Source organism: Tenrec ecaudatus, chromosome 9 (genome assembly GCF_050624435.1).
Source record: "Tenrec ecaudatus isolate mTenEca1 chromosome 9, mTenEca1.hap1, whole genome shotgun sequence".
NCBI classification, from domain to species: Eukaryota; Metazoa; Chordata; class Mammalia; order Afrosoricida; family Tenrecidae; genus Tenrec; species Tenrec ecaudatus.
The window spans coordinates 158,252,070-158,276,260 of record NC_134538.1 but is presented as its reverse complement, the minus strand read 5'-3'; the positions used below and the strand labels follow the sequence as shown (position 1 = coordinate 158,276,260).

At 50.4% G+C, this 24,191-nt stretch overlaps 1 protein-coding gene across 3 annotated transcripts in view; it reads left to right on the top strand.

Annotated features, from left to right (window-relative positions):
- Positions 1-209: 209 nt before the first annotated feature.
- BRAF (B-Raf proto-oncogene, serine/threonine kinase) overlaps positions 210-24,191 on the top strand; it is a 79,035-nt gene continuing 55,053 nt past the window's right edge. For 2 of the 3 annotated variants that reach the window (XM_075558753.1, XM_075558750.1), the window contains exons 1-2: positions 210-440; positions 23,970-24,071. In XM_075558753.1, the coding sequence (XP_075414868.1) occupies positions 318-440; positions 23,970-24,071 (225 nt within the window). In that variant the 5' untranslated portion in view covers positions 210-317. The remainder of the gene's footprint in view (positions 441-23,969; positions 24,072-24,191) is intronic. The other variant, XM_075558751.1, reaches the window with a different exon arrangement.

Genomic DNA, 24,191 nt, shown 5'->3' with positions numbered 1-24,191 from the left:
CGCGGAGGAAGCCCCAGCGCGAGGGCGGCAGGGGGAGGCACCGCCCCGCGACGGCGCGCCCGCGATGACGTCACGCAGCGCAGGTGACGTCACGACCGTGACTCGCGGTGACGCCGTTGCCGCGGCGACTTCCCCGGTCTCCGCCCCCGCCCCCGCCCCGCCCCCCGCCCCCCCGCCCGGTGTCCTTCCCCAGCCCCTCAGGCTCGGTCGCGCCGGGGCCGCGGGCCGCCATAGCGGAGCGCCCCCCGCCGCCCGCCCCCGGCGCCCCGCCCGCAGGCCCGCGCCCCCCGCCGGCCCGCAGCCCGGGCTGCTGTAAGATGGCGGCGCTGAGCGGCGGCGGCGCGGAGCACGGCCCGGCACTCTTCAACGGGGACATGGAGCCCGAGGCCGGCGCCGGCGCCGCGGCCTCGTCGGGCGCGGAGCCCGCCATCCCTGAGGAGGTGAGTGCGGCGCGGGCCGGCCGTGCGGGCTCGGCGGGCGCCCGGGCCGCGCCGGAAGCCCCGCGGGCTGCGTGGTGCGGGCCGGGGGCGCGCGGGCGGCGGGCGCGAAGGTCACGCCCGCCCGGGGGCCCGCGCCGCGCGGGGGATGGGCGGGCGCGGCCCGGGCCGCGGACCGTTGCGGCGGCGGCGGCGGCGGCGGCGTCGTCTGTGCGGAGCGGTGAGGGCTCTGGGTCCGCCCGCCCGCCCGCCTTCCTACCTGCCCGGGGGCTTCTGCTCACCTGTGCGGCTCCCCCGGGGGCCCTGCCGCTGCCGCCCTGGCTACGCCGGGCGCCGGCCCCCGGCTCGCAGGTGTGTCAGCGCGCTGACGCCCACTGGTAACCCGCGGCTGCCCCCCGAGTCCAGCGTGGCGCTTCTCTCGCCCGAGTCCTCGGCGGCGCTGCCCTCCTGAGCCCCGTCCCCCGCCCCGGTGGCCCTCACAGACCCTCTGGGCAGTCCGGAGAGTCCCCGAAGCTGCCCGCACGCCCGGCAGCCCCCACACTGCGCGCCGCGCCGACCCTGGGCGGCCACCCCCCACTGTGCCCGACCCCGGGGGGGCCCCCTATTCCCACCGCCGTCTGAACGTTTCGTCTATTGTTTTCGCTTGTCCTTCTTGTCCCAGTTTTCATTTTCCACTTTGACTCTCCATAGCCCTGACTCCCCCGAGCCCCGGCCTCATCTTCCTAAATTACTTTCTTTGCCTGTGTATTTCGCGACGTTTATTGCGCTCAGTGTCAGGCGTTTTGTTACTCAGAACGGCACACCTCAGGGTACTTTACAAAGAACAACACGTCGAAGGTATGGTCAGGGGACTGAGTGGCCAGTGGCGGCTTCGCGCTAGGCCTTTGGAGCCCCCGGGCCCTTGGGTGGGGACCCCGACCGCCGGCTCAGGCAGTTATGCTCCCAGGCCTTGGCTGACGGGTGTTGTGACAGAATAACTGGGCTTCCCGATGATGGATTAGATAACAGCCCCATTCTGTGAACTTTGCCCTCTTCTCTTCCCTGGACTGCTAGTCCCATCCTGTGCCCCAGCCCCCGTAGCCGCCCATCCCTCTCCCTTTCTCCTTTGCCTGTTTCATCTGGTGCACTCTGGAAAGTGATGGGACGGCGGGTTTTCTTCAGCACCAGCGCTTCTTGATGGATGCTTATTTTCCGCCCCCCTAACGCTACCTCCATCCACCTCCATCATCCACGCCCAACGTGTGTTCCGACCATGGAGTGGTTTCATGCAGTACCCCTGCTTTTTCCTCTTTTCCTAACCTGGCTTCAGGGCCACCCAGACCCCTTTCCCCCAGTATCTCTTCATTCCCCGCCAGCTTCCTGACTTCCTTAGAAGTCGTTTCCTGGTTGACTCCTGGGCCCTGCCCCCCAGTCCTATGGCCTGGCTTCCTGGCTTCTGGCCCTTAACTCCTGGAGGCTTCCTCTGGAGTACCCACACCTCCACATCCCTCCTTATTTATAAACGGCTTTTGTTCCAGTGACATGGAAATGTATTTTTAGGGTGCATTGTTTTCAGTGGGCAACTACTAGAGGTCACATCTGTTGTCTGTTTTTTCCATGAATCGGATGTGCCTTTGTCCGGCCAGGCACAGGTGGCCCTGGGCTTAGCTGGACTCCAGCACCTGGGCGATTTTGTTGGGTCGGGGCATTATCTGAAGGTTTGGTTCAGGGTGGAAGGATGGGGATGAGTTAGGGAGCTGTGGTTCTCCAGTGATCATATTTTCTACACTGGGTTGCAGTGCAGTGAGACAGAAGAGGGCATCTTGCTGTCTTCTCCTGAAAGCTCTGTTACCTTGAAAGGGCCAGGTGGTTTGGAGTGTAAAGGTTCAGGGGTGGGTGGGGTGGGGGTGGGGGGCTGGTGCCATGGCTGAGCATTGGGCTTCCACCTGAAAGTGGAGGTTTGAACCCACCAGCTGTGAGTTGGCCTGGCATCGACTCTGAGGTGGGAGTGCGGGCTTACTCCCGTAAGATTCGGTGGAAGAAGAGGCTGCAGACTCTGGATCGGACACGCTTCCAGGGCAGTTCTCCTGAACTCTGGGGTTTGGGACCCTCTAGGCTGGAAGAAATGATGACAAAAACCAAACCTCCTGCACCCAGTCAGTTCTTCCTAGAGGCTGGGAGCTTTGATGGTAGCAGACAGCCTCGTTGTTCTCCCAAGGACCCCCCCACCTGCGGTCATCAGTCCAACAGTTACTGGGTGCACCCCCAGCACTCCTGCTGCTGGAAGAAGTGAGGTTGGAGGTGCCAGGACTAAGGAAGTAGGCTCAGATCTCCCAGAGCTATCAGCAGCCCCACTCTTTTATGCTTCCCACAGCCCCTCCACCCAGCCTTCCCAGGCCCAGATGAAATAGTCTCTCCTCAGTGTTTTCTTTAAAAAAAAAAAATGATTTTATTGGGGGCTTGTATAACTTATCACAATCCATACATATATCTATTGTGTCAAGCACATTTGTACATTTGTTGCCATCCTCATTCTCAAAACATTTGCTTTCTACTTGAACCCTTGGTATCAGCTCCTCATCCCCCCATGAACCCTTGATAATTTATAAATTATTATTATTTTGTCATGTCTTACACAGTCCAACATCTCTCCTCGCCCACTTTTCTGTTGTCCATCCCCCAGGGAGGGCTTTTCTTACAAGGTACTAGAAACGGGGTGGGAAAACCGTGTCTCCATCTCCCCTGACTGCGAGGATCAGAGGGCTGAGCACTCTGCCACACAATTAGGGGCTGGTGCTGGTTGTGAGTGGATGCTGGAAGGTACTGTGTGTGGGCTGTGGTGGGACTGCCTGCCTTAATCTGCCTTAAAGGGCTAGCGTAAAATTGCCAAGCCCTGGAAAGAAGTAAGAAGGTGTGTGTAATGACGTTTTATTCTGAAGTTACCTTGAGTTGTTGGGTGCCACAGGGACTGTTCTCACACCCAGCGACTCCACGTGTGAGGGGACTTAAGAAACTTGGTGAGAAAGTCCATCATCCTTGAATCCCATTTCCCACCAACTTTCTGGACGCCCCCCTCCCCCTTCTACAGAAGGCAGCATGGCCCAGCCTGCACTGGCCTCCCAGTAGTCGGAAGGCTTACCGGACCCGATGGTCAAATGCAGGCATTTTCCCGAAAAGTTTCTATGGGAAACTTCAGCTATTCTTTTTCTAATTGCAGAAGCAGAACATTTTTATTATGGAAAGATTTAAAAAGATAAAGGTCCAAAATTAAAAAGATAAATGAAAAGACTCTACTTTTAACTACGAAAAGCATGTTGGTGAATCCACATGCCTTTCTGTCCCTGTATGATATCCTGTGTGTGATCTCAGTCTTTTTAACCTCATAACATCACAGCACTTTTGACTGTCCTGTGATTTGTTTAACTGATTCTCTTAGCGAGGTGTGTGTGTGTGGGGATACGGTATTGGACATGATTATTATTTCATTTATTTTTGTAACTGGGTCATCAAACGTCTGGAAGGTAGAATGTAACTTTCAGGTTTTAGAATTACGCTAGGGAGGGAACCAGTTTCCCGGCCTGTCATTTCTAACTTTGTAGATGCTCAAAATAGAATGTTCTGGTAAATGACAAGAGCTTATTAAATATTCATCACAAGAATGTGCCTATGCTTTGGGGGCAGTAAACGTTTACTTCTGACCATTGGTGGTTCCCTGCTGGCCCTGTCGGCCTGGACTGCTCCACAGGGCTTCCATGGAGTGGCTGCTGGCTTTGAACTGCCAGCTTCTCAGCGAGCACCACAAGGGCTCCTTGGCCTTGCCTTCACAGAGTGGTCATCGACCACGGCCTCCTTGTTCTGAGACCTGCCTTCCCTGTGCTTCCTGATTGCTGGCAAAGTTGTCACTAACATGTGCTCCCTTTGGCCCTGGTGCCACTTGTCTTCCCCAGAAGTTGAATTTGCCAACTTGATTCATTCTGGCTGCTTGTCTACGTCGTGTGTCTGTACAGTTAGCATCAGAGACCATGGAGAGCCTGCCGAGGAGGAGGAGGAGGAGGAGGAGGAGGAGGAGGAGGAGCACAAGCACGAGCACGGCTTTGTAGAATCGGCAGTGTTTTCCTGCAGAGTGCTTGGGTGACAGACACCTTGTTAGTTAGTGTTGGAGCCTAACACAGCTCTCCCTGTTCCCTTGCTCTCCTCAGGATCCGGCAGCAGCAGCAGCATCTGCATGTTCTGGGAGGTCGTCCTTGTTTTCCAGTTTCTTTTGGCTACCAACCTAATTTACTGTCATCCTTAATTAGCACGGCACGGCAGCCTCCACCCTTGCATTAAGCAATTATTTTTTATCCTCTCTACCCTCTGAGATTATTTTGGTTTTCACCTTCTCTCTTGGGCTTAAAAACTACCCATGATTCCTATTTCTTTCCATGTGGAGACGATGCAGGTCGAGGGAGTGGATGTCCAGTGGCCATGTCTGCGGCCCTGGGAGTGCCCTGGGCATGGGGTAGTCCCGTGCTGGGAACGCCATGAATGGTGTAGCTCCTCCAAGCTCCGCAGCATCAAGTGAACCCTTTGTGTGCTGGTTACATAGCTGCAGCTGCTGGCCACACTGGTTCCTCACACCCAAGCCCCTCTGAATCTTACTCTGAGATCCCATAAGACAGCCCAGCTGCCCCACAAAGTTCCCAAGTCTGTGGGAAACATGCTGCCACATCTTCCGAGGAGTAGATGCTGGGTTTGAACCCCTGACCTTTGGTCAGCAGTGGCGTGGTGGTTTTCAACGTTACTCCTGGCGAGTTTTTAGATCGCTTTACCACTGTGAGAAGCATTCTTTGATAATACCCCAGACCCACAGGACATGGGCTTCTGCCTTCAACATCTAGACTAGCTCCTACCAGCCTCAACAGGTCTGATGCACTTGGTTTCCGTCCTCTGATGGTCGAAAATGCATCTCTCTCTCCCACACTCACTTTAACCATCGAAGTTCTTTTACCTGTTTTACATGCTGACTTCCATGAAAGCAGGGCTTTATGGCTGTGGAAGTCGTGGGCTACCGTGTGTAGATGAGAAATTGGTTCTCAGACAAATCACCCCAGTGTCACAGCATCTATAGAATATTAGAGCAGCTCGTGTCTAAGGCGGGCGGTTAGCAGACCTGTTCTGTACAGGGTCTGCCCACATTCCCGTGGGCTGCATAGACATCGCTGAGACTGGACAGGAAGGAATGAGTATGGTGGGCTCTATCTAGTAAGACGCTTTATGGACACTGACATTTGGGTCTCCGGTACTGTTCTGGATCATGAAATCGTGGCCTTATGATCCCCACCCCACCCCCCTAGTTTTGCTGTGAGCAGTACTGAAACAGGTAGTGAGCTGGTTGGTCCATGGTTGATTTTCTAAGAAAAGAAGCCGTATCGTAACTTGAATTCTGGAATTAAGTTTTGATTCAGAGGCTTATAGAATATACATAATGGCCTTTAAAAGATGTAAAGTAAATAAAAAAAGGTTTATTGAGATAGAAATGACATTCAATAAAATTTACCCTTGTAATTGTTCAGTTTGTGATGAGCTGCTATATACTGGACATGTAACTACCACCAAATCAAATGTGTCCGCCCCCCACCCCCACCCCTGCCCACCCTACCATCCTCCCTCCCCCTAAAGCTCCCTAGTTTCTCCAGGCTCCCCACCCCCATCCCACCAGCCTCTGGCGGACAGTGGTCTGATTTCTATTGCTCTAGTTTTGCCTTTTTCCAGAACACCCTATAATCATGTGAGTCTTACATAATGTAATCTTAGATGCCCACTTGCTCGTACTTAGCATGATGCTTTGAGATTCATTCCATTGTAGCATGTGTCAGTAATTTGCTCCTGTTGATTGCTTTGTAGCATTCTTTGTTATAGATGTAGTACTGTTTATTTGCCAAACCTGTTGCTGTCAAGTGGCTGCTGACTCTTAGTGACCCTACAGGACAGAATAGAACTCAAGACGGTCATCTTTATAGGAGCAGACAGCACAGTGCTCTCCCACAGCGCGGCTGGTAGGTTTGAACCGCTCACCTTTTGGTCTGAAATGAGTGCTTGGCTACTGCCTGACCAGAGCTCCTATATAGGTACCCCCAAGGGAGAGGTGAGTTCTTTGGGTCCCCCTTTTCAGCAATTGAGCATAAAAGTGTTGTAATTGAGAATAAGTAAATTTGGCTGTAGGTTTTTGCATGGACCTTGATTTGTATTTCTCTTGAGCACGGCTCTAGGATTGGGATTGAAGGGCTACATGGCAAACGCGTGCTTTCACTGCATCAGGAGCGACCAAATGGTTTGCATTGCCGCCACCCACAGCAGGTGCTCCAGGGTCTTCTCAGCACTTGGTATTGGCAGTCTTGTTAGTATAGAATCTCGCTGTGGTTTTAATTTGTATTTTCCTGGTAGCTAATGTTGAGAGGAACCCTGCTGGTGTAGTGACATATGCATTGAGCTGCTATCCAGAAATGAAGCGGTTGGATCCCAGCACTTGATGGGAGAAAACGGAAACTGTCTGCCCATGGAAAGATGTAAAGGCTGAGAAGCCCAAGGGGCAGTTCAGCTAAGTCGTCTAGGGTCGATATGAGACACAGTGGTAGGTAGTGATGGGCACTTGCTTAGTGTACATGCGTATCGTGTAGTGAGCATCTGTGTCAGTTTTGGTGTCCAGCATTTTCTTTTCCCTTCCTTTGTTAGAGTGCTGCGAGCGTTCTGGTGGAAGTCCTTCATCCGAAGCCTGGGTGTTTTGCCTCCACCGTCTGTGAGCTGCCCTCTTTCCTCAGTGTCTCAGAGAGTCGATGTTGTTCTTTTGGTGAAACTTACTTCATCCACTGTTTCTTTGGGAGCGCATACTTTTTGTGTCCTGCCTAATACATCTTTGCTTAGCTCACCACCACAAAGATCTTCCCCCATTTTGTCTTTTGTATTGAGACCTGTGACACTTAGAAGGTTAGTTGTAACAATTTGAGAGGTGGGAGCTTGAGACCTGTTTTTACTGAACATGCCCAGTTGCACCATTGGTTGAGAAGACTGATTGCTTCCTGTTGTGTTGCTCCCTTACTACCTGTATTAGGATCGGATGACTTTGAAGTTGAGCATTTGATTGACAGGGGCCTTTGTTTTCAGGCGGTAGCACCTTGTATTCATGCTCTAGCCTTACAGTACATCGGCTGTCTCAGAGGAGCTGTAGAGTGCTGGAATTTGACTTTTAAACTGCCTTTTGAGGTGTGGGGGGGTGTCCTTACAATTCTTTAAATTCTCAACAGTGCTATCAACCCCAAATCCACCAAGGTGGTGAATTTGTGTGCCCTGAGTTCTGAGGTGGGGAGGCTCCTGAAAAGCAACAGGGAACTGAAACATGTTCAGTCCCAGAGTCACTTAGTGGTAAGACATGAAGGAAATACCCCGTAGGCTGCACCAAAGCTGGCTCCCGTTGAGAAGCCCTCTACCTTTAGGTTGTCTGCTTGTGAACATGCAGTAGATGGAGAAGCCGTGCAGTAAAGAAACCATTTAGTTGTTTTCTAACAGACGTTGAAACTAAAATTTTAGCATGCGTTGAAGTAATCACCTTTGAGAATTTTTTAATCATTTAGAATGTTAATTAGGATTGTCCCCACCATTAATGACAGATTTTTAAATGGAATTTTCTGCTTGTCAGCATTTTCCAATAGGTGGTATACATTCTGTTTGGGCTTCGAGAGGTGTATATGTTATACAGATACATCTATATGTAGGGTTAAAGAGAAATACTAGTGCCAGCATTAAAATAGTAAATAGTCATTAGAACCCTTATCTTAGGTTTCATGTTGTCAAACCTGAATCTTACCCCCTTTCTTGTTTCACATTTGTGCTCTGAACTTGGAAACCTCTCCGTAGCTTAGAGTAAAAAGACAACTATTAATTAAGTCTTGGTGAGGCAGGGATGATTGTTTTTGAAGAGCTCTTGTTAGCATAATATCTGTGAATGTTGCAAGAAGATAATTTAATTTTCATTTGTTATAAAACTATCCTATTTTTCTATGATTGCAAAACAGCTGCTGCTTTTATGACTTAAAAAAAAGTCTTTTGCCTATGAGAAGGTAAGTGGGCTTTGTGGACCAGATCAGTCCAAAGAGTGCTCCCTCTACCTCTGTGCTTCCTGGGCTGAGTGACCAGTGTGACCACGGGCGAGGGCGCAGCTCAGTGTGGCCTCCATGGCTGTCTGAAGCTGCTGGCTGCTCCTTCCCCTGCGAGGCCCCACAGTGGCCCTTCATGTGTGTCGTTGTTACTGACATTGGGCCTCCTCATCCTGCCTCCTTGAAGTGAGCCTCACAGGCTTGGGAAGCTTGTTCCTCTGAGGCACTGTCTGTTCTGTGCATCTGTTGTGACCCTGTGTCGCCGAGCTCCTCTGCGGGCATCTGTGAAGCACACAGGTAGCTGAGTGCTCACGAGTGGATGGCGCTTGGGTGCTCTCTGGTTGTGCATAGGCAGTGGTGAGACCCCTGCACGCCTGCCCTTAGGTCAGCTGCTGTGATGATGGCGCCTGCCCGTGGCTGGGTCCATCGGTGTCATGGTGGGAGACTCCTCTGCTTGCTGGGAGCCTGGCCAGGGAAATAGGGGTTTAGGAGAGGTTGAGAGTGCTGCCTTGTCAGGAGTGTGGGGAAACAGTGATCATGGGGCACAATTGTTTCGCCTTCTGCATTTCTGGGCAGGTCTAAAGACCAGTGAGAAGCAGGCTTTTCGGGGCCACGTAACATCTGTGAATCTGTCTCCTTTGGGGAAGGAAATAGAGCTAGGATTTTGACCTGTTTATGAAGTACCTGCTGTTTTCCAGCCACCCGTTGAAGCTGTGTTCTGGGCCGTCTGAGTGCAGGTGCCCTCAGATAGGGCTGGGTGTCTGCTCTGTGGAGTCGTAGCTCTAGTGTAGCCACTCCCTGGCCTTCACGCCCTTGGCATGGCCCTTTTCTGACACTGCTGCTTGGCCAAGGACAATTCCCAGGCCCTGTCCTTCCTCCAGCAAACCCTTCCCTAGACCGAGGTAGCTGCTACACCCCCTCCCCCCACCCCCCACCTGCTCTCCTGGCACCTCTTGTTCCCTACTGTTCTGCAGTGTAGTGACCTGTGGGTCTCTGCTTCCTCATTTACACCAGGCCTGTGCAGTGGCCTCTGTTGAGGGATGCACTGTCCCACCTGGCAGCCATTGGCCACCTGTGCCATTGTGCACTGGGAAATGTGTGTAGTGGGACTGAGGGAGTGAGTTTCAGGTGTATATCATTTACAGAGCTGCGCCAGGGGCTCCAAGGCTAAGAGCCTTTGCAGAGGCCGACTGCCACCTCTTTCTCCCACTCTGGCTGCTTGAGCCTTTCAGTTCACGGCCAAGTGCTTAACCATGGCACCACCAGGGCTCCTAAGTACAGCTCCACACCCTTTTGAAGTCAAGACTCATACGGGTGTGTTAATTTCCTATTGCCGCCAGGCAAATAACCTCAAACATGGAGGCTGAAGGTAATAGAAATGTATTCTCTGGTTGTTAGGTGCCAACCCACTGCCATTTGGTCATATCCACTCTTAAGGAACCTGCAGGACAGTGTGGGACTGCCCCTGGGGTTTCTGCGGATGTCATCGTTCTCCCTGGGAGCAGCTGATCGGTGTATACCACTGGCCTCATGGTTAGCAGGCCATTGCCTAAGCCACCATAATAGAGGCTTTCCATTGCTGTCTCCACAGTCACCAGTCACTCTCCCTGCTTGTGTGCGTCCACATTTTCCTCTTTTAAGAGTTCCTTTCATCGGATTAGTCTTCATCCCACTCTAACCAGGGTCTCATTATTTCCAAATTCTGGCACAGGGCTGAGGGGAGGGACTTCAGCAGTTTTTGTAGGGGGCACAGTTTAAGTGACAGCAGTCACATACAACTTTTGTCTGGCTGTTGCTGAATAGTGGTTCGTGCTAGCACCTAAATGGCAGGATTCAAGAAATCAGGCACTGGGAGGAGGGTCCTTGGTGGCCCTGCAGGGTGGGTGGGGTAAGGAAGGTAGATAGTGGGCCCACCTCTGGTGGTTTCTGCCAACCACAGCAGCTCCACTCTGTAAGTTTATGCGTCATTGGACCTAGGCATCAGAAGGTAGTTCTACAAGTAGCAGTCTTAGTTGTGGGAACAAGGCAGTGTGTAATGAAGTGCCCACATGGATGAAAGAGGAAGAGAAAGGCTGTGGGAGTGAGACCAGTGTTGTACCCCAGATCAGGAAGACCCAGCAGGAGGGCTGTGCCCCAGGTCAGGGAGGTCCTGGAGAGTTTTGGTGTTGGCCTAGACAAGCGAAAGACAGGGCTGATTGGTTGCAGCAGAGCTGAGAGTAGATCCTATCTAGAAGACGAGTTGGAAAGGAACCGTCTCGTAGTTGAATCACATGGGGCACATGTGCTGGGCACGGAACAGGAGAAGGGGCTCTGTAGTCTGTAGAGGGGTGGTGGCAGCGTGCAGAGTAGAAAGCGGAAGCAGGGTTTCCAGATGACTGAGGTGGCAGAGTGGGCTCCGGGTAGGAAGAAGCCAGCCAACAAAGAGGTAGAGAGGAATGCTGATTTCTGTGTGCTCGGTCAGTGCCGTGGGTTCCTCTAGAAGTGAGACGGGGGCTGTGTTCAGTGTGCAAGATGCTTGCTGGGAGGTGTGTCCCTGAGCAGGGCGGAAAGTGGGAGAGCTGGACTAGGCAGAGAAGGACATTGAAGGATGAGGCAAACCAACCCAGTGAGGCTCTGGAACAGGGGCCCCACCTGGAGTCCCCCTGGCTCCGTGACTGGATGTGGGCTGCAGTTGAGGTGGCCCTGGCAGGCACTAGCCTTTGGAGGCTGGTCCGCTGATCATACTCGTGCAGCTGTGCCTTCCTTACAGGGGGGACTGAGCAGCACCTCAGACAGGTCATCCCCAGGGGCTGGTGGGACATAATCAAGAGATTTTTTTGGTTGTCACAGAGATGGGGACTGAGAGCCCTGTAGGCCTTTTCTGAGTGGGCACAGGTGAAGCCAGCCATCTCCAGTGTACAGTGAAGGATGGTTCCCAGTGACTTAGGATGGCTTTGATGTGAGAGAAGCCATCGAATTTTCCGAACTTAGGTGCGGGTTGCTCTATGATGAGGCACTGCTCTAATACATGTGATGGTTTTCAGGAATCCCATTATCGCCTAGATTGGCAGAAGAACATTTCCCTTGGAACTTGGTCAGGGGTTCCTCACGTACCTCTTGGCGTGCGGTGGTTGCCCTCTGCAGTTGGGACGCCTGTAATCAAGTGGCTCTATGTAGAGGTACAGGCGAGGTGCCTTCGCTCCACTGTCCATGCCTCCCCGAAGCAACCAGTGCAGCACACGTTTATGCCCTGGTGTGGCTGACATGCATCTAGGGCGTCCTGCTGCCTGTGAAGTTGCACCTGAGTGATGCTGTGCTCAGAGACGGGGGTGGAGCTAAGGGGGGAGAGCTACTCTTTTCAGCAGTAGCGGATGGGTATGCAGACCAGCCTTTTTTAATGAGCATACTTGGTAAAACCTTGGAACTATGATTTAAAGATCGTACAGAATTGTAAGAGTGATGAGCTGACAGGATTGGTGGGAGCTGCCAGACCATGTTCTAGGGAGAGCCAGGTGCCTGAAGAAATGGGTAGGGGCCAGCGATCAGACTACGGGTTTGGATGTTAGTGTTAGTGGACCCCAGAGAGTGGGAAAGGGACAGAGGTCCCATCTGGGACAAGAGCAGAGGGCTCTCTGTCTGGAAGACCCAGAGAGAGCCAGACTGGAGCTGTCTACACCACTCCCACCCACCCACCCTCCCGGGGCTAGGGTGCTCATTGCTGTGAAGGCTGGGTGGGCCAAGGAAGAAGGGGAGGGAGCACATTCTGGAGTGGTGACCCCAGCTTTGGCTTCATTGATCTGCTGCCCCAGCGTGGGCTTCCTGTGAGGTCCAGGACTTGTCATGGTTCCTGGATTCAGACTGGTAGGAAGCCTGGGGTCTGACCAAGAGGGGGAGGCATGGTGTCTATGGAGGATGGCATCTGCATCTCAGGGGACTGCCACTAGCTCATTCCCAAGAACCATTACAGGCAACAAGGCGTCTTGTTATTAGGTGCCATTGAGTTGGTTCCAACCCATAGCAACCCGATGCACCACAAGGGAACACCCAAAGGTGTTTCTGCATACCCTCCTCACAATCGTTCTCACGCCTGAGTTCAGTGTTGCAGCTGCTGTGTCAGTTGTCTCCTGAGGACCTTCCTCTTTGTCACTGACTCTGCCTTACCGAGCATGGTGCCCTTCTCCAGGGGCTGGTCTCTCGTGACATGTCTTGTGATCCTTGCCTCTGAGGGTACTGTGAATGTACTTCTTCCAAACAGATGTGTTTGTTCATTTAGCAGTCCATCGGTACTTTCAATATTCTTCACCAGCACCCCAATTCAAATGTATCAATTCTTCATCGTTTTTCCTTATTCAGTGTACAACTTTCACATGCATATGAGACGATAGAACATACCGGGGCAGGGGCAGGCACACTTAAGTCCTCAAAGTAACTTCCTTGCTTTTCAATACTGTCTTAAAGAGATCTTGTGCATTTACCTAATGAATGCAATAAATACATTGTTTGACTTCTTGACGGCTACTTCTATGAACATTGGTTGGGGATCCAAACAAGATCAAATCCTTGAGAATTTCAACCTTGTCGTCATTTATTATTATGTTATCTCCTGGTCCAGTAGTGAGCATTTTGGTCGTCCTTACATTAAGTAGTTATCCAGACTGAAGGCTACAAGCCTAGATCTTCATCAGCAAGTGCTTCAAGACCTTCACACTTTGAGGAAGCAAGGTTGTGTCATCTGCATGTCACAGGCTGTTTGTTTATAAGCCTTCCTCCAATCCTGATGCCACAGTTAGCTAGGCATACTAGTGAAAAAGTAGTTTCTCTCTCTCTCTCTCTCTCTCTCTCTCTCTCTCTCTCTCTCTCTCTCTCTCTCTCTCTCTCTCTCTGTCTCTATTTATTTGGGCAGTGTAATGGATAGTTGTGTAGTTTTCTCTATTTGACTCAGACAAACAAGTGTAAGAAAAAAGATTCGTAGGGCATGCTACCCTGACGCAACAGCAGAGAGCAGGGGTGGAGCCATCGGCTCCTGTGACGTGGGAATGATCAGACCGAGTATACGGCAAATGGTGTTTGTCCTGCTTAACAAATTGAAGGCAAGCAAGAACTGAAAGGCTGATAAAAAGCGATTTAATTGATTTGGAAAGCCAAAGAGAGGCAGCAGCAGATGAGCCTGAGGGACAGATTTATCAGATTCCGCTTGGCTCACACAGAGCTGGTGACCTGGAAGATAAGGCAGAAGGAATGCAGCAAAAAAGATGGGAAACACTGAAGCGTGGTTAGAGACATGGACGATAGAATGAGAACCAACCTGTTTAATCAGAGCTCCAGGAAGGGGTGGGGCCGGGGGAGGGGGGTCTGCCCATCAAGAGGATGGTGCCATAGTCATAATTGAAGGGGAACTGTCTGGCTAATGAGAAACCGGTGGTTGAAGGAGCTCAGTGAATTTCTCACAGCAGAAATAAAAAAAAAATCCCCGCTGTTAGGTCCATGCTCCTCTCTGTGCACTGCGGAGCAGAACACCACCGAGGCTTGCCTCCCTCACACCCATCCCTGGGTGTCTGCCACCTTGTCAGCCCATCTCATCCAGGGCCTTGTTCTTTTTGTTATCCCTTTATGAAGCATTCATGTCCTTCTCCAGGTGAAGAATCTCTCCTGAAAACTTGTCCAAAATCGTGAGTCAGGGTCTCACCATCCTCGCTCTGAGGAGCATACTGGCTGTACTTCCTCCAACACAGATTTGTTTGCTCTTCTGGGACTCTGTGGTGTATTTCCTATTCTCCACCAGTCCTACCTCCGTTCTGTAGCCTTCACCCAGACAGATCCTAGAGAAACTGCATCAAGTCAAATACCAAGAACCAGCTTGAAAGCAGCCGGGGAAGTGAGTCCATTCAGAATAGCTGAACAAATTGACACTTTCTCTTACGTGAGGAGCAGTCAGTAAGCCTGCTAATCACAGAGATGGCTGCCAGGAGCAGTTCCCCTCTGTCCAGAGGGGTCCTCTGAGTTGGACCCAGAGCTAGGGCAGGGGTCAGTGTTTTGGCTCTCTTCCACATGACTTAGAATCCAGCTGTCCAGTTCCTTAATGAAGCCCTCCTGGCATTTCTGTTGTGATTGTCATGCATTTATATGTTAGTAAAGGGACGTCCATGCATGGACTTGTAATTAACCTGTCAGTTTTCAGGTTGGTGAATGAGCCTGGTGCTTCTTTTTGTTATTTTGGTCATCTTTTAATGGAAAGATAGGCAGTTCATACCCACCAGCTGTTCCTTGTGAGGAAGATTTACAGCCTGGGAAACCCTATCTATAAATGGTCACTATGACTTGAATGACAGTAGCTTTGGTTTGTAGTTTTTAAAAATAATTTTCTTAAGAATTTGTACTTCTTTTACATAGTATATTCAAGGTTAACAGGATGTCTTTTTTATTTCTGGAAATTTGTACTATTGTGAGGCTTTAAAAAGAAAACATTTTATTGGGGGTTCTTATAACGCATCGCAGTGCATCCATCCATTGTGTCAAGCACATTGGTACAGATGTTGCCATCATTTTCAAAACATTCTCTTTCTACTTGAGCCCTTCCCATCAGCACCTCATTTTCCCCCTCCCTCCCTCACCCTTAATTATATATATATTTTTCATGTCCTACACTGAGCTCTGTCTCCCTTCACCCACTTTTCTGTTGTTCGTTCAGAGGGTTGAGGGTGGGTGGGCGTGGGACAGCAATCATTGTGATCAGTTCCTCTCTCCTCCCCTCATGAGGCTTTTGTTTTGTTTTGACATGAATTGTTCTTACTGGGTTTGGTGGGATGTAGGAAAGCTGTTGTCTCTTGACTATGTGGTGGTCTCCTTGCTGAGTGAAGTGTCCTGGTGTGGTATTAACCCACCGGTGCCAAGACAGAACTCACTCACATCCTGGAACTTTAGTTTTAGAGGAAGATGTACAAACAGTGTCAGGATAAGGTACTTTATTTACTGGGATATTGGGCCAGTTCTCGTGTTCTTCTTAGTTTCCTTCTGAGGTCATTTCCTTTCTGTGTAGAGACTTTTTTAGCAGTTGGTTTAGGGCAAGCCTGCGGTCCACATTCTCCTGTTCTGTACGGATCTGAAAGCTCTGTTCCCTGGAGGGTGGAGGCTCTGTCCTCCAGCACTTCCCATGCTGTGATTCGGGATGAGGAAACTCCCGGCACTTGCACTGCTCTGTCCCATCGCTGCCTGCTCTTAGGTGCCTGTTTCTACTTCTCATTACCCAGCCCCTTGGCTGTAAAGTGTCGGAAAACACAGCTCCTTCCAGGGCACGCTCCTTTTTGGGATGTACTGGTCTTTTTGAGTGTAGTTTTATGCCCTGGTCATTTTGGGGGAGGTGGTGTGGGACCGCCTAGGTGTACGCACTCTCTGGTGTCAATCTTCGCACCCGATTTTGCTCTTTCATTGTGTTCCAGATTCTTAAGTCCTGATGACTTTTCTAAATCACCATGTAGGCTTCCGCTGTTTTCTTTTCACTGCTTACGTGCTCTTAGGTTTCTTTCAGCAAAGCTAGTTCTACACACAATTTTCCTAAGTCGTATTTGTCTTGTTTTATTGAGCCAGTGACACAGAAACCTACAGTGATTGGAATGTCCACGTGCTACTTAGTGACCCTGACTCCATCCTCCAAGTTGGGGGCCACTCTCGCCCTCCTCCCTTTGAAACACCAGCTCACTGCCCCTTCCCTCAGCGCCCGGCTGGGCTTCAAGTGACTGTGGTCCATTTGATCTCTTGTAGATAGTTTTTGAAAAGCACAGTGCTTAAGGCAAACTGTTAACTAGTGAAGCTAAATTATTGTGCAGTTTTAAGATGCCTTTTAGGGGATGTTTTTCAGCAAAGATTTTTTTATTTCAAAAATGTTTTCTGTGTCAATTGCTTATTTTTAATGGCTATAGGTCCTGTAGAATGCAGGTTCCTGTCACAAGAACCCTGACTCCTGGTGACCCCGTGCTTGTCGGAGTAGGACTGGGCTCCACAGGGCCAGCAGTAACTGGCTTTTCTGAGGAAGATAGCCAAGCCTTGTAAAGGCACCTGTAGGTGCGCCAGGTGCCTGGGACCATTACCAGAAGTCAGGTGGTATAGATTAATTCAATCAAAAAAACCCTCCAGACTCACTGCCATCAAGTTGATGCTAACTCTTAGGGATCCTATGGGGTTTTTGAGATTGTAACTCTTTATGGGAATTGAAACGCCTTGTACTTCTCCTGAGGAGCTGGATGGTGGTTTTGAACTGCTGACCTTGTGGTTAGCAGCCCAGTTCGTATAACCATGACACCATCAGCGTTTCTATAGAACCATTAGTCCTGTCTATGGCCATATCACCCTGAATGCGCCCAATCTTGTCTGATCTCGGACTCTAAGCTGTGTCAGGCCTGGTTAGTACTAGGGCTGGAGAATCGTTAGTACTCCCTAGCTTGTGACCATTTCTTCCTTGTAAGTAGTGTTTTCACCTCCTTGCTTCCTCCTCTTCTCTTGTCCTGGCAGCCACTGGAAGAAGAGAAGGAAACAGCCTGGAATTCCACATGTTTGTTTCCTAGCTGAGGGTTAAAATGGAGAAGAAATGTATCCAGATAGTTTATATAACAGCCTCATTTATTCTTGTTCCTTCTTAAGTCTGTATTTGTGTCCTAAAGCTGCTGCAACAAATGGTCGCATACTTGGGGGTGTGAAGCAATGGAGAAGTCCCTCCCAGTTCTGGGCGCCCACAGCCTGAAGCACAGGTGTCCTGCAGCCTCTCCCAACTTCTCAGAGCTCCAGCCGTTTTTTGCCTTGCAGCACATCATTCTGACCTCTGTGGCTCTTGGTGGAAGGACACACCAGTCAGTCGTGGGGCCAGGGTTCACCCCAGTGACCTCATTTTAACTTGCTCATGCCCTGTCTTCTAAACAAGGTGGTGCTCACAGGAGACACAGGCCTAGGGCCTAACTCTGACCTCTGGGGGACACAGGCCTAGGGTCTAACTCTGACCTCTAGGGGACACAGGCCTAGGGCTCCACTCCACCTTGGAGAGAGTGGCCCTTGGTTCCTGCGGACTCTCGTGGGGGGGGGGGGTCTCATCTGGCTCTGGTTTGTTTTTCTCTGATGGCTGATTATGTTGAACATCCTTTCTTGTCTGTTGATCAAGTCAGAGCTTCTGCCATGTTTTAATTGGGTTATTTACCTGTTTATTCTATTGAACTCTTAAGAATTCATTATAGGGTCTAGGTACAATAGATGACTTGTAGAATTATCTCCCAGGCCATGAGTAATCTTTTCAAAAACTTTCTCTGAAGTTTTTGTTACTTGCATCAAATCCACTTATGGTAATCCGATTTTGCTTTTGTTGCTTCTCAAAAATCTTCTGGTGGTTGGTTCACCACTGTACTCAAACAAAAACAAAGCCCCAGTGGATGATGTTCTCGCAAGTCCTCTGCTAACTGACCTCCTGGTGCCCAGCCTGACCCAGAAACCCGGGGTCCTTTGCTCCAAGTGTGTTCATGAGCTCCTTCCGTGATAGTGGTGTGTCACAAGGCACCCACAGCGTGAGGCTGGAGATGGGTGATGGCTGTGAAACTGGGGCTACCTGGCATGAGTGCCTGGCTGCGCCCACTCCATGCTTACCCCACACGGATCTGTGGCCAGTGATGCTGCTGGGCAGTTGGCTAGCCCAGAGTGTTCTTGTCTGCGGTGGGAGGTAGGGTCCTGCCCAGACCTCAGGCAGCTTTCTCAGGCCTATTCATACCCCCTCTCCCTGCTACGGCGAGGAGCTGGGGCAAGTGAGTTGAGTTGAGCAAATGGGCAGAAGCTTGAGTTTGCGCTACGTGGGTTATGTTTGTTAGAGCCCCTCCATAGGTCAGTGAGGGAAAATGGGGCCACTGCAAGGGTCATTAGTGCAGTCCGTCTTGTCACACCGGTTATGCTGCCTGCCTGCCTGTGTGTCACCATGTAGACTAGCTCTCTCAGATGACTCCTGCCTGCCTAGCCTCTGGCCTGCTGAGTCAACCCTCAGGTCATTGCTTCTCAGATGCTAGCTTTTCAGTCAGTGAATGCAGCCTGGGGCTGGGCCACCCCAAAATGCGCAGGCGCCTCTCCTCCTCCATAACGCCAGCCATCGCCTGACCGCCCACCTGTTTGCTTGTCTGGTTCTTGTTTTCCCTCATCTACAGTGTGCACAGGCCTTCAGAAAGTCCATGGAAAGCAGAGTGACAAGGTCATGGGGACTTCTCTGTGAACCTTGACCTGATCATACTGTCTCAGCTCCCAAGTTGACACTGGTTACATATTTGCTGGGTATAGGTGTGAGCTGAGGTTGGTCCCTCAGTGACCCCACAGGCTAGCCTGCTTGGGAGCTAATGGCAGTGGGGCCAGCCAGGCTGCTTCCACCTCTTAACCACATAGTTTCGCTCTCAGCGAATTGTTGGGGCCATGAAGTTAACACTACGTGTACGGACATTTCTCAGAGACCTATGTACACATGTCAAATTGACGTGAAAGAAGCTACGCATTTTCTTTAACAAAACAGCTTACTTAAAAACAACACCATTATACACCATTAACTTAGAAATGAAACTGTTTAGATAAAATTTATAATATATACATTTTTAATTTATAATATTTAATCTACAACATTTGAGATACTGGGTTTGGTATATATCGTAAGGTTCGTTTGGGTCAGTCAGTATGACGATCTCTGCTGCATTGTCTCTCCATTTGATGTTTCCTTTCTGAGAACTTGTTGACTGTGCTTATACTTATTGCTGAAGTAATGCTTTCATGGATGAAACTGGTTTTCAGGGATTAATACTCAGTTTATGTTCGTGTCAAATTGACACAAATTCATAGAGATAGGTATATCACACAGAATATCAAGATGAGAAGGCTTAGAACAGGCATCTATGGCCCATGGGCCGTATGCAGCCCACTGAGAACATTTATCCGGCCCACCGGGTGTTTTTCCCCCATTTGTTTTTTTACTTCAAAATAAGATATGTGCAGTGTGCATAGGAATTTGTTCATGGTTTGTTTTTGTTTTTTAACTATAGTCCAGCCCTCCAACGGGTCTGAGGGACAGTGAACTGGCCCACTGTTTAAAAAGTTTGAAGACCCCTGGCTTAGAAGAAAATGAAGTTGGGTATATATTTGGTAAAAGCATAAATGGTAGGAGGTAAATGTAAGCGGTTCCTGAGTTGAGGAAATGGAAATGCGTCAAAATGGTGTGTCCCATAAACCTAGAGCAGTGGTTCTTACCCTTCCTCGTGCTGAGACCTTTTCACACAGTTCCTCATGTGGGCTGACCCCAACCATGAAATTGTTGTCGTAGCTACTACTTGACTGTCATTTTACTACTGTGATGAATCGGGCAACCCCTGTGAAAGGGTAATTAGACCCCCAAGGGGGTTGCGACCCACAAGTTGAGAACCGCTGACCTAGTGTGTGAATACAGACCACGCAGGTGAGCAGTGTGAGGCATCATGCCATGTGTGCAAGGCTGCTCCTGTCACCCCCTTGCTGGTGGACTGTGTGGGCCATAGTAGGGACCTGGAGGACTCGTGTGTGCCAAGATGGAGACCCTAAGGAGTCTGGGGGTGGGGGGGCAGGCATGTGTATTTCTGGAAGGGAGGAGCAAAAGCCAGTGAAATCACCTGTGACGGTCTTCCAGCGTGGGTATAAATGACTGGGCCAGCACTGCAGCTCTCCTCTCCTTGGGGTCTTCAGGTGGGCTCTAGAGGGAGCGTGAGTAGGTAATTTTTTTTTTGTAAAGTCTTTTTCTTTGATATAGTATTCACGTAGCCTTGAGCAGGTAATACTTACTTAGGGATGCTTAGAGCATTCAGAAAGGGTTTCTCGTGGAGCCCTGGAGAAGGAGATGTACCCCGTGACTGTGGAGGCTCCACTCTATCTGACCTTCCCTGCACGCCTCTGTGACCCCTCTGGAAGGGGCTTTCAGCTGTCTGCCTACAGCTCACCCAGAGGTTAGAGTTGTTCACCTTTCTGTCCAGCCGGTTCTTAGAGGCCTGAGGGCCAAGAGTCCAACACTGGCTGGCTGGGGGATGACCACCATCCTACCAGACAGTGATCTCCTTGGGGTTCAGTGAGTGTGCCCATAGATGGTTGATTGTAGAACCGTGGGACATGGTGTTATGGCTGGTGGCCCCAGACTTCAGAGAAACTTGGAAGGCAGGCCCACGTGCCCCGGCGAGAAAGTCATAGCTGAAGGAGGCCTGTGACAGTCTCTCATGAGAGAAAAACCTCCAAACTCCTTGACATTGAGTCAGTTCAGACTCAGCAACGCAATTCAGACTCACAAAGTAGAACTGCCCATGTGGCATGTGGGTTTCCAAGGCTCTAAACTGTACAGCTTTATCCCTCAGAGCAGCTGGTGGGTTTGAACTGTCAACCACATGATTAGCAGCCCGACCCTTAGCCCATTTCACCACCCGGGCCGCTCCTTTCTGGTGAAGATGGTCTCACATAGTTGCCAGCTGCCCTCTCCTGTCTTCACACAGTCCACTTCATCTGTATTTCCATCCCGATGCCCTGCAGCTCCAGGCAGGCCCCTTGAGCCAGTAGGGGGAGCAGTTGCACTTTTCAGCGCAGTGAACACCAAGCGAGGCTTTACAGGCAGACACTGGAGTCTTGAGCTCCTGAAATACCATGGCTTACCTGAAAAATGTGTTCTGAATCTTTTGATTCACTTTGAGATAAATTTCTAAGTTTGACTCAGAGTTAGGATATTCTGTTTACTGACTGATGAACCTGTCTCCCCTCTGACCTGCCAAGTGCCCTGGGAGGCTCCGGTGGATGCTGGGCTGGCTCTGTCTCCCAGACTCTCCTGATGGGGTCCAGTCTGTTTCCGTTGTTGCCGGGCTGTTCCAAACATGGCTGCAGGAACTGTGCCTTGTATATATGTGAGCAACCTCCTCCTTCCCAGGGCTGCATGTGTCCCGCAGACTGTAGTTTGAGGACACCTGACCTAGATGAACTAACTCACTCACTCACTCACTCACTCACTCACTCACTGTCATTGAGTCAATTCTGACTCACAGTGACCCTTTAGGACAGAGTAGAACTGTCCCAGTGGGTGTCCAAGGCTGTTAATCTTTACAGAAGAGTAGACAGCCTCATTTTTCTCTTGTGGAGCAGCTAGTAGTTTTGAACCTCTGACCTTGATAAGGTAAACTCATTTAACCCATTGCTATTGATTCCATCTAACCATAGTGACCTTATCGGTCAGAGTAGCCCTACTCCATAGGGTTTCCAGGACTAGTCTTAGACGTTGAGGGTCGCGCAGATTTGTTGGGAGGTGAAGGCCTTGATGAAGCATCTCTGGCTCTCCCTGGGAGAGCGTCTTTTCTTATGTAGTGGGGGACCGATGCAGTAGAACACTCCTGTACTACTTACACTCCATGAGTTTGAGATCTGCCCCTGCAGGATAGCAGTTCCAACTCACCAACTGATGCCAAGGAGGAAGATGAGGCTGCCCCCCTCATAAAGGCATGCAGCCTCAGAAACCCCGGGATCAATTCTACTCTGCCCTGTAGGGTCACCATGCATTAGAATTCACTGGATGGTAATTGGTTTGGTTTGGGTTGGTGTGGGTAATAGAAGTCTTAAATTATTGGCCAAGGGGCAAAATCTCTTACTGAGGGTCCATTTTTTTCTTCTTGTCATGTTCTGAAGATAGCGTAAATCCAATTTCTAGCATTAATTGAAAACATTTTCCATTAAGGCACAGATAAGTTGATGATGGAACAGAAAAATGAATAAGATATTTCTGAGTTCAAAGTAACATGAGAAGTGTCATTCACTCACTGTGGAGTAACTGGCTCGCATAGCAGCCCTGTCCCAAGCTCTGCGGTGCCATCACAGTAGAGGAAGGGTCATCTGAGGGGTGACCTGAAGGAGGTATTCATTTCCCCCCAGAAAACATTGGCATGGAAACAAAACAGAATCCTTGCCCTCCAAGAGTTTTTATGTTACTGAGCAATGGAGAGGACACATGCAATTAACAAAACAAACAAGAAAAATCTCTATAGCCAGGTGGTCACATGTGCTATGGCGAAGATAAAGTTAGCAAAGAGGGCAGAGAGATTTGACTCTGAGCTGGGGGATCCCCGATGGGCGCCAGGGAACTGACCTTGTAGAAACCAGAGCAAGACTGCCTTCAGACAGGAGTCCTCACTGGCTGAGAAAACTGTTAGGCGTCTCAGTGGCGCCCTGTGACCGTAGAGGCATGAGGAGGACGGGCAGTAGTGGGAGACCAGGTCACTGTAGAACCTTGGTGGCTTTTTGTGGGACACCATTGGAAGGTGTAAGCAGAAGGAGGACGCGGGGGGGGGGGGGGGGGGAAGTGCCTACTTCGGAGACTGGTGGAGTAAAGTATGCGAAATGATGGCGGCCTAGACAAGGGTGCGCCTCCCATGCAGTATTTTGATCAGAAGTCAGTGTAGGAACTCGGGAATCTGCATGGCCAGTTAAAACATGAAGTGTGTTGTCGGCTGAGCTGAAGGCACTGGAGAAGGTGAAGGTGAGGGCTCAGCTTGTTAGGTGTGAGGGGCTTATTCGTTTCACAGGCAGAAGTGGAAAATGATGAGAGGTCAGAACTGGGTTTAACAATTGAGGATTCCTCAGAAAAGCAGCCATCAAACTCTTGGTGGGGGGTAGGGGTGGGGGAATGACAGGAGGCGAGTCCGCATAGTACTAGGAAAGCCCTGCAGGAGGCAGGCGTAGAGGCTCTTCATTTTCATCACTCTGGGGTTCTGGCGCCCAGGGCAGGGTCTGAACTGGGCCTGTGCACCTGCATTTGGAGCACCAGTGGGAGAGCAACAATTCGTATCCACAATACATAAAAGAGTGTGTATTATGGATGTAGAGAAGAAGAACTGGTTCTAATCAGGTCACTGAGGAAGCTCATGTGGAAGGCAAGACTCTGGACCACGCCTCACCACTGTCACCACCTCGAGGTCATGTCCCTACCGATTCTCAGGTTGCCTTTAAGAAGGATTAGTGTATGGACATGTGTGTATATAGAAAGTGTTAAGATGTACTGTCAGGTAAAACAAGTGTTAGGAAGTGTGTGTGTGTGTGTGTGTGTGTGTGTGTGTAGAAGTGTATATTGTCTATGGTTATTTATGCTGTCTCTGGAATTGTGTGTTTATATATGTATACATGTGTATATTGTCTGGCTCTATTTATGCTGTCTCAAATTGTATGTGTACCTGTGTATATTGTCTATGGCTCTTTTTATGCTGTCTCCACAAGTGACAAAGATAGGGGCAGGTGAAGAAGTGGTCACAGATATGCAGGTCTTTCAGCCTTGAGGACACATTGTATTCTGCTAGTATTGGGAGGGGTGGGTGGAGTATGCTGGACTCACCTGCCCCGGGGGCTCTGGGAACATCCCTGTGAAGGCTTTATGTCAATTCTCTGAACCTCTTTGCAGGTGTGGAACATCAAGCAGATGATCAAGCTGACCCAGGAGCACATCGAGGCCCTCTTGGACAAGTTTGGGGGAGAGCACAACCCGCCCTCAATATACCTGGAGGTGAGCTTGGCTGCCCACGGACTTAGTGTGGTGATGACAAAGATAACTCTCTCTCCCCAGCCCTGCAGGCAACCAGGGTAGGCAGCGAATGAGCATTCCCTGCCACAGTACAAAGGCTAC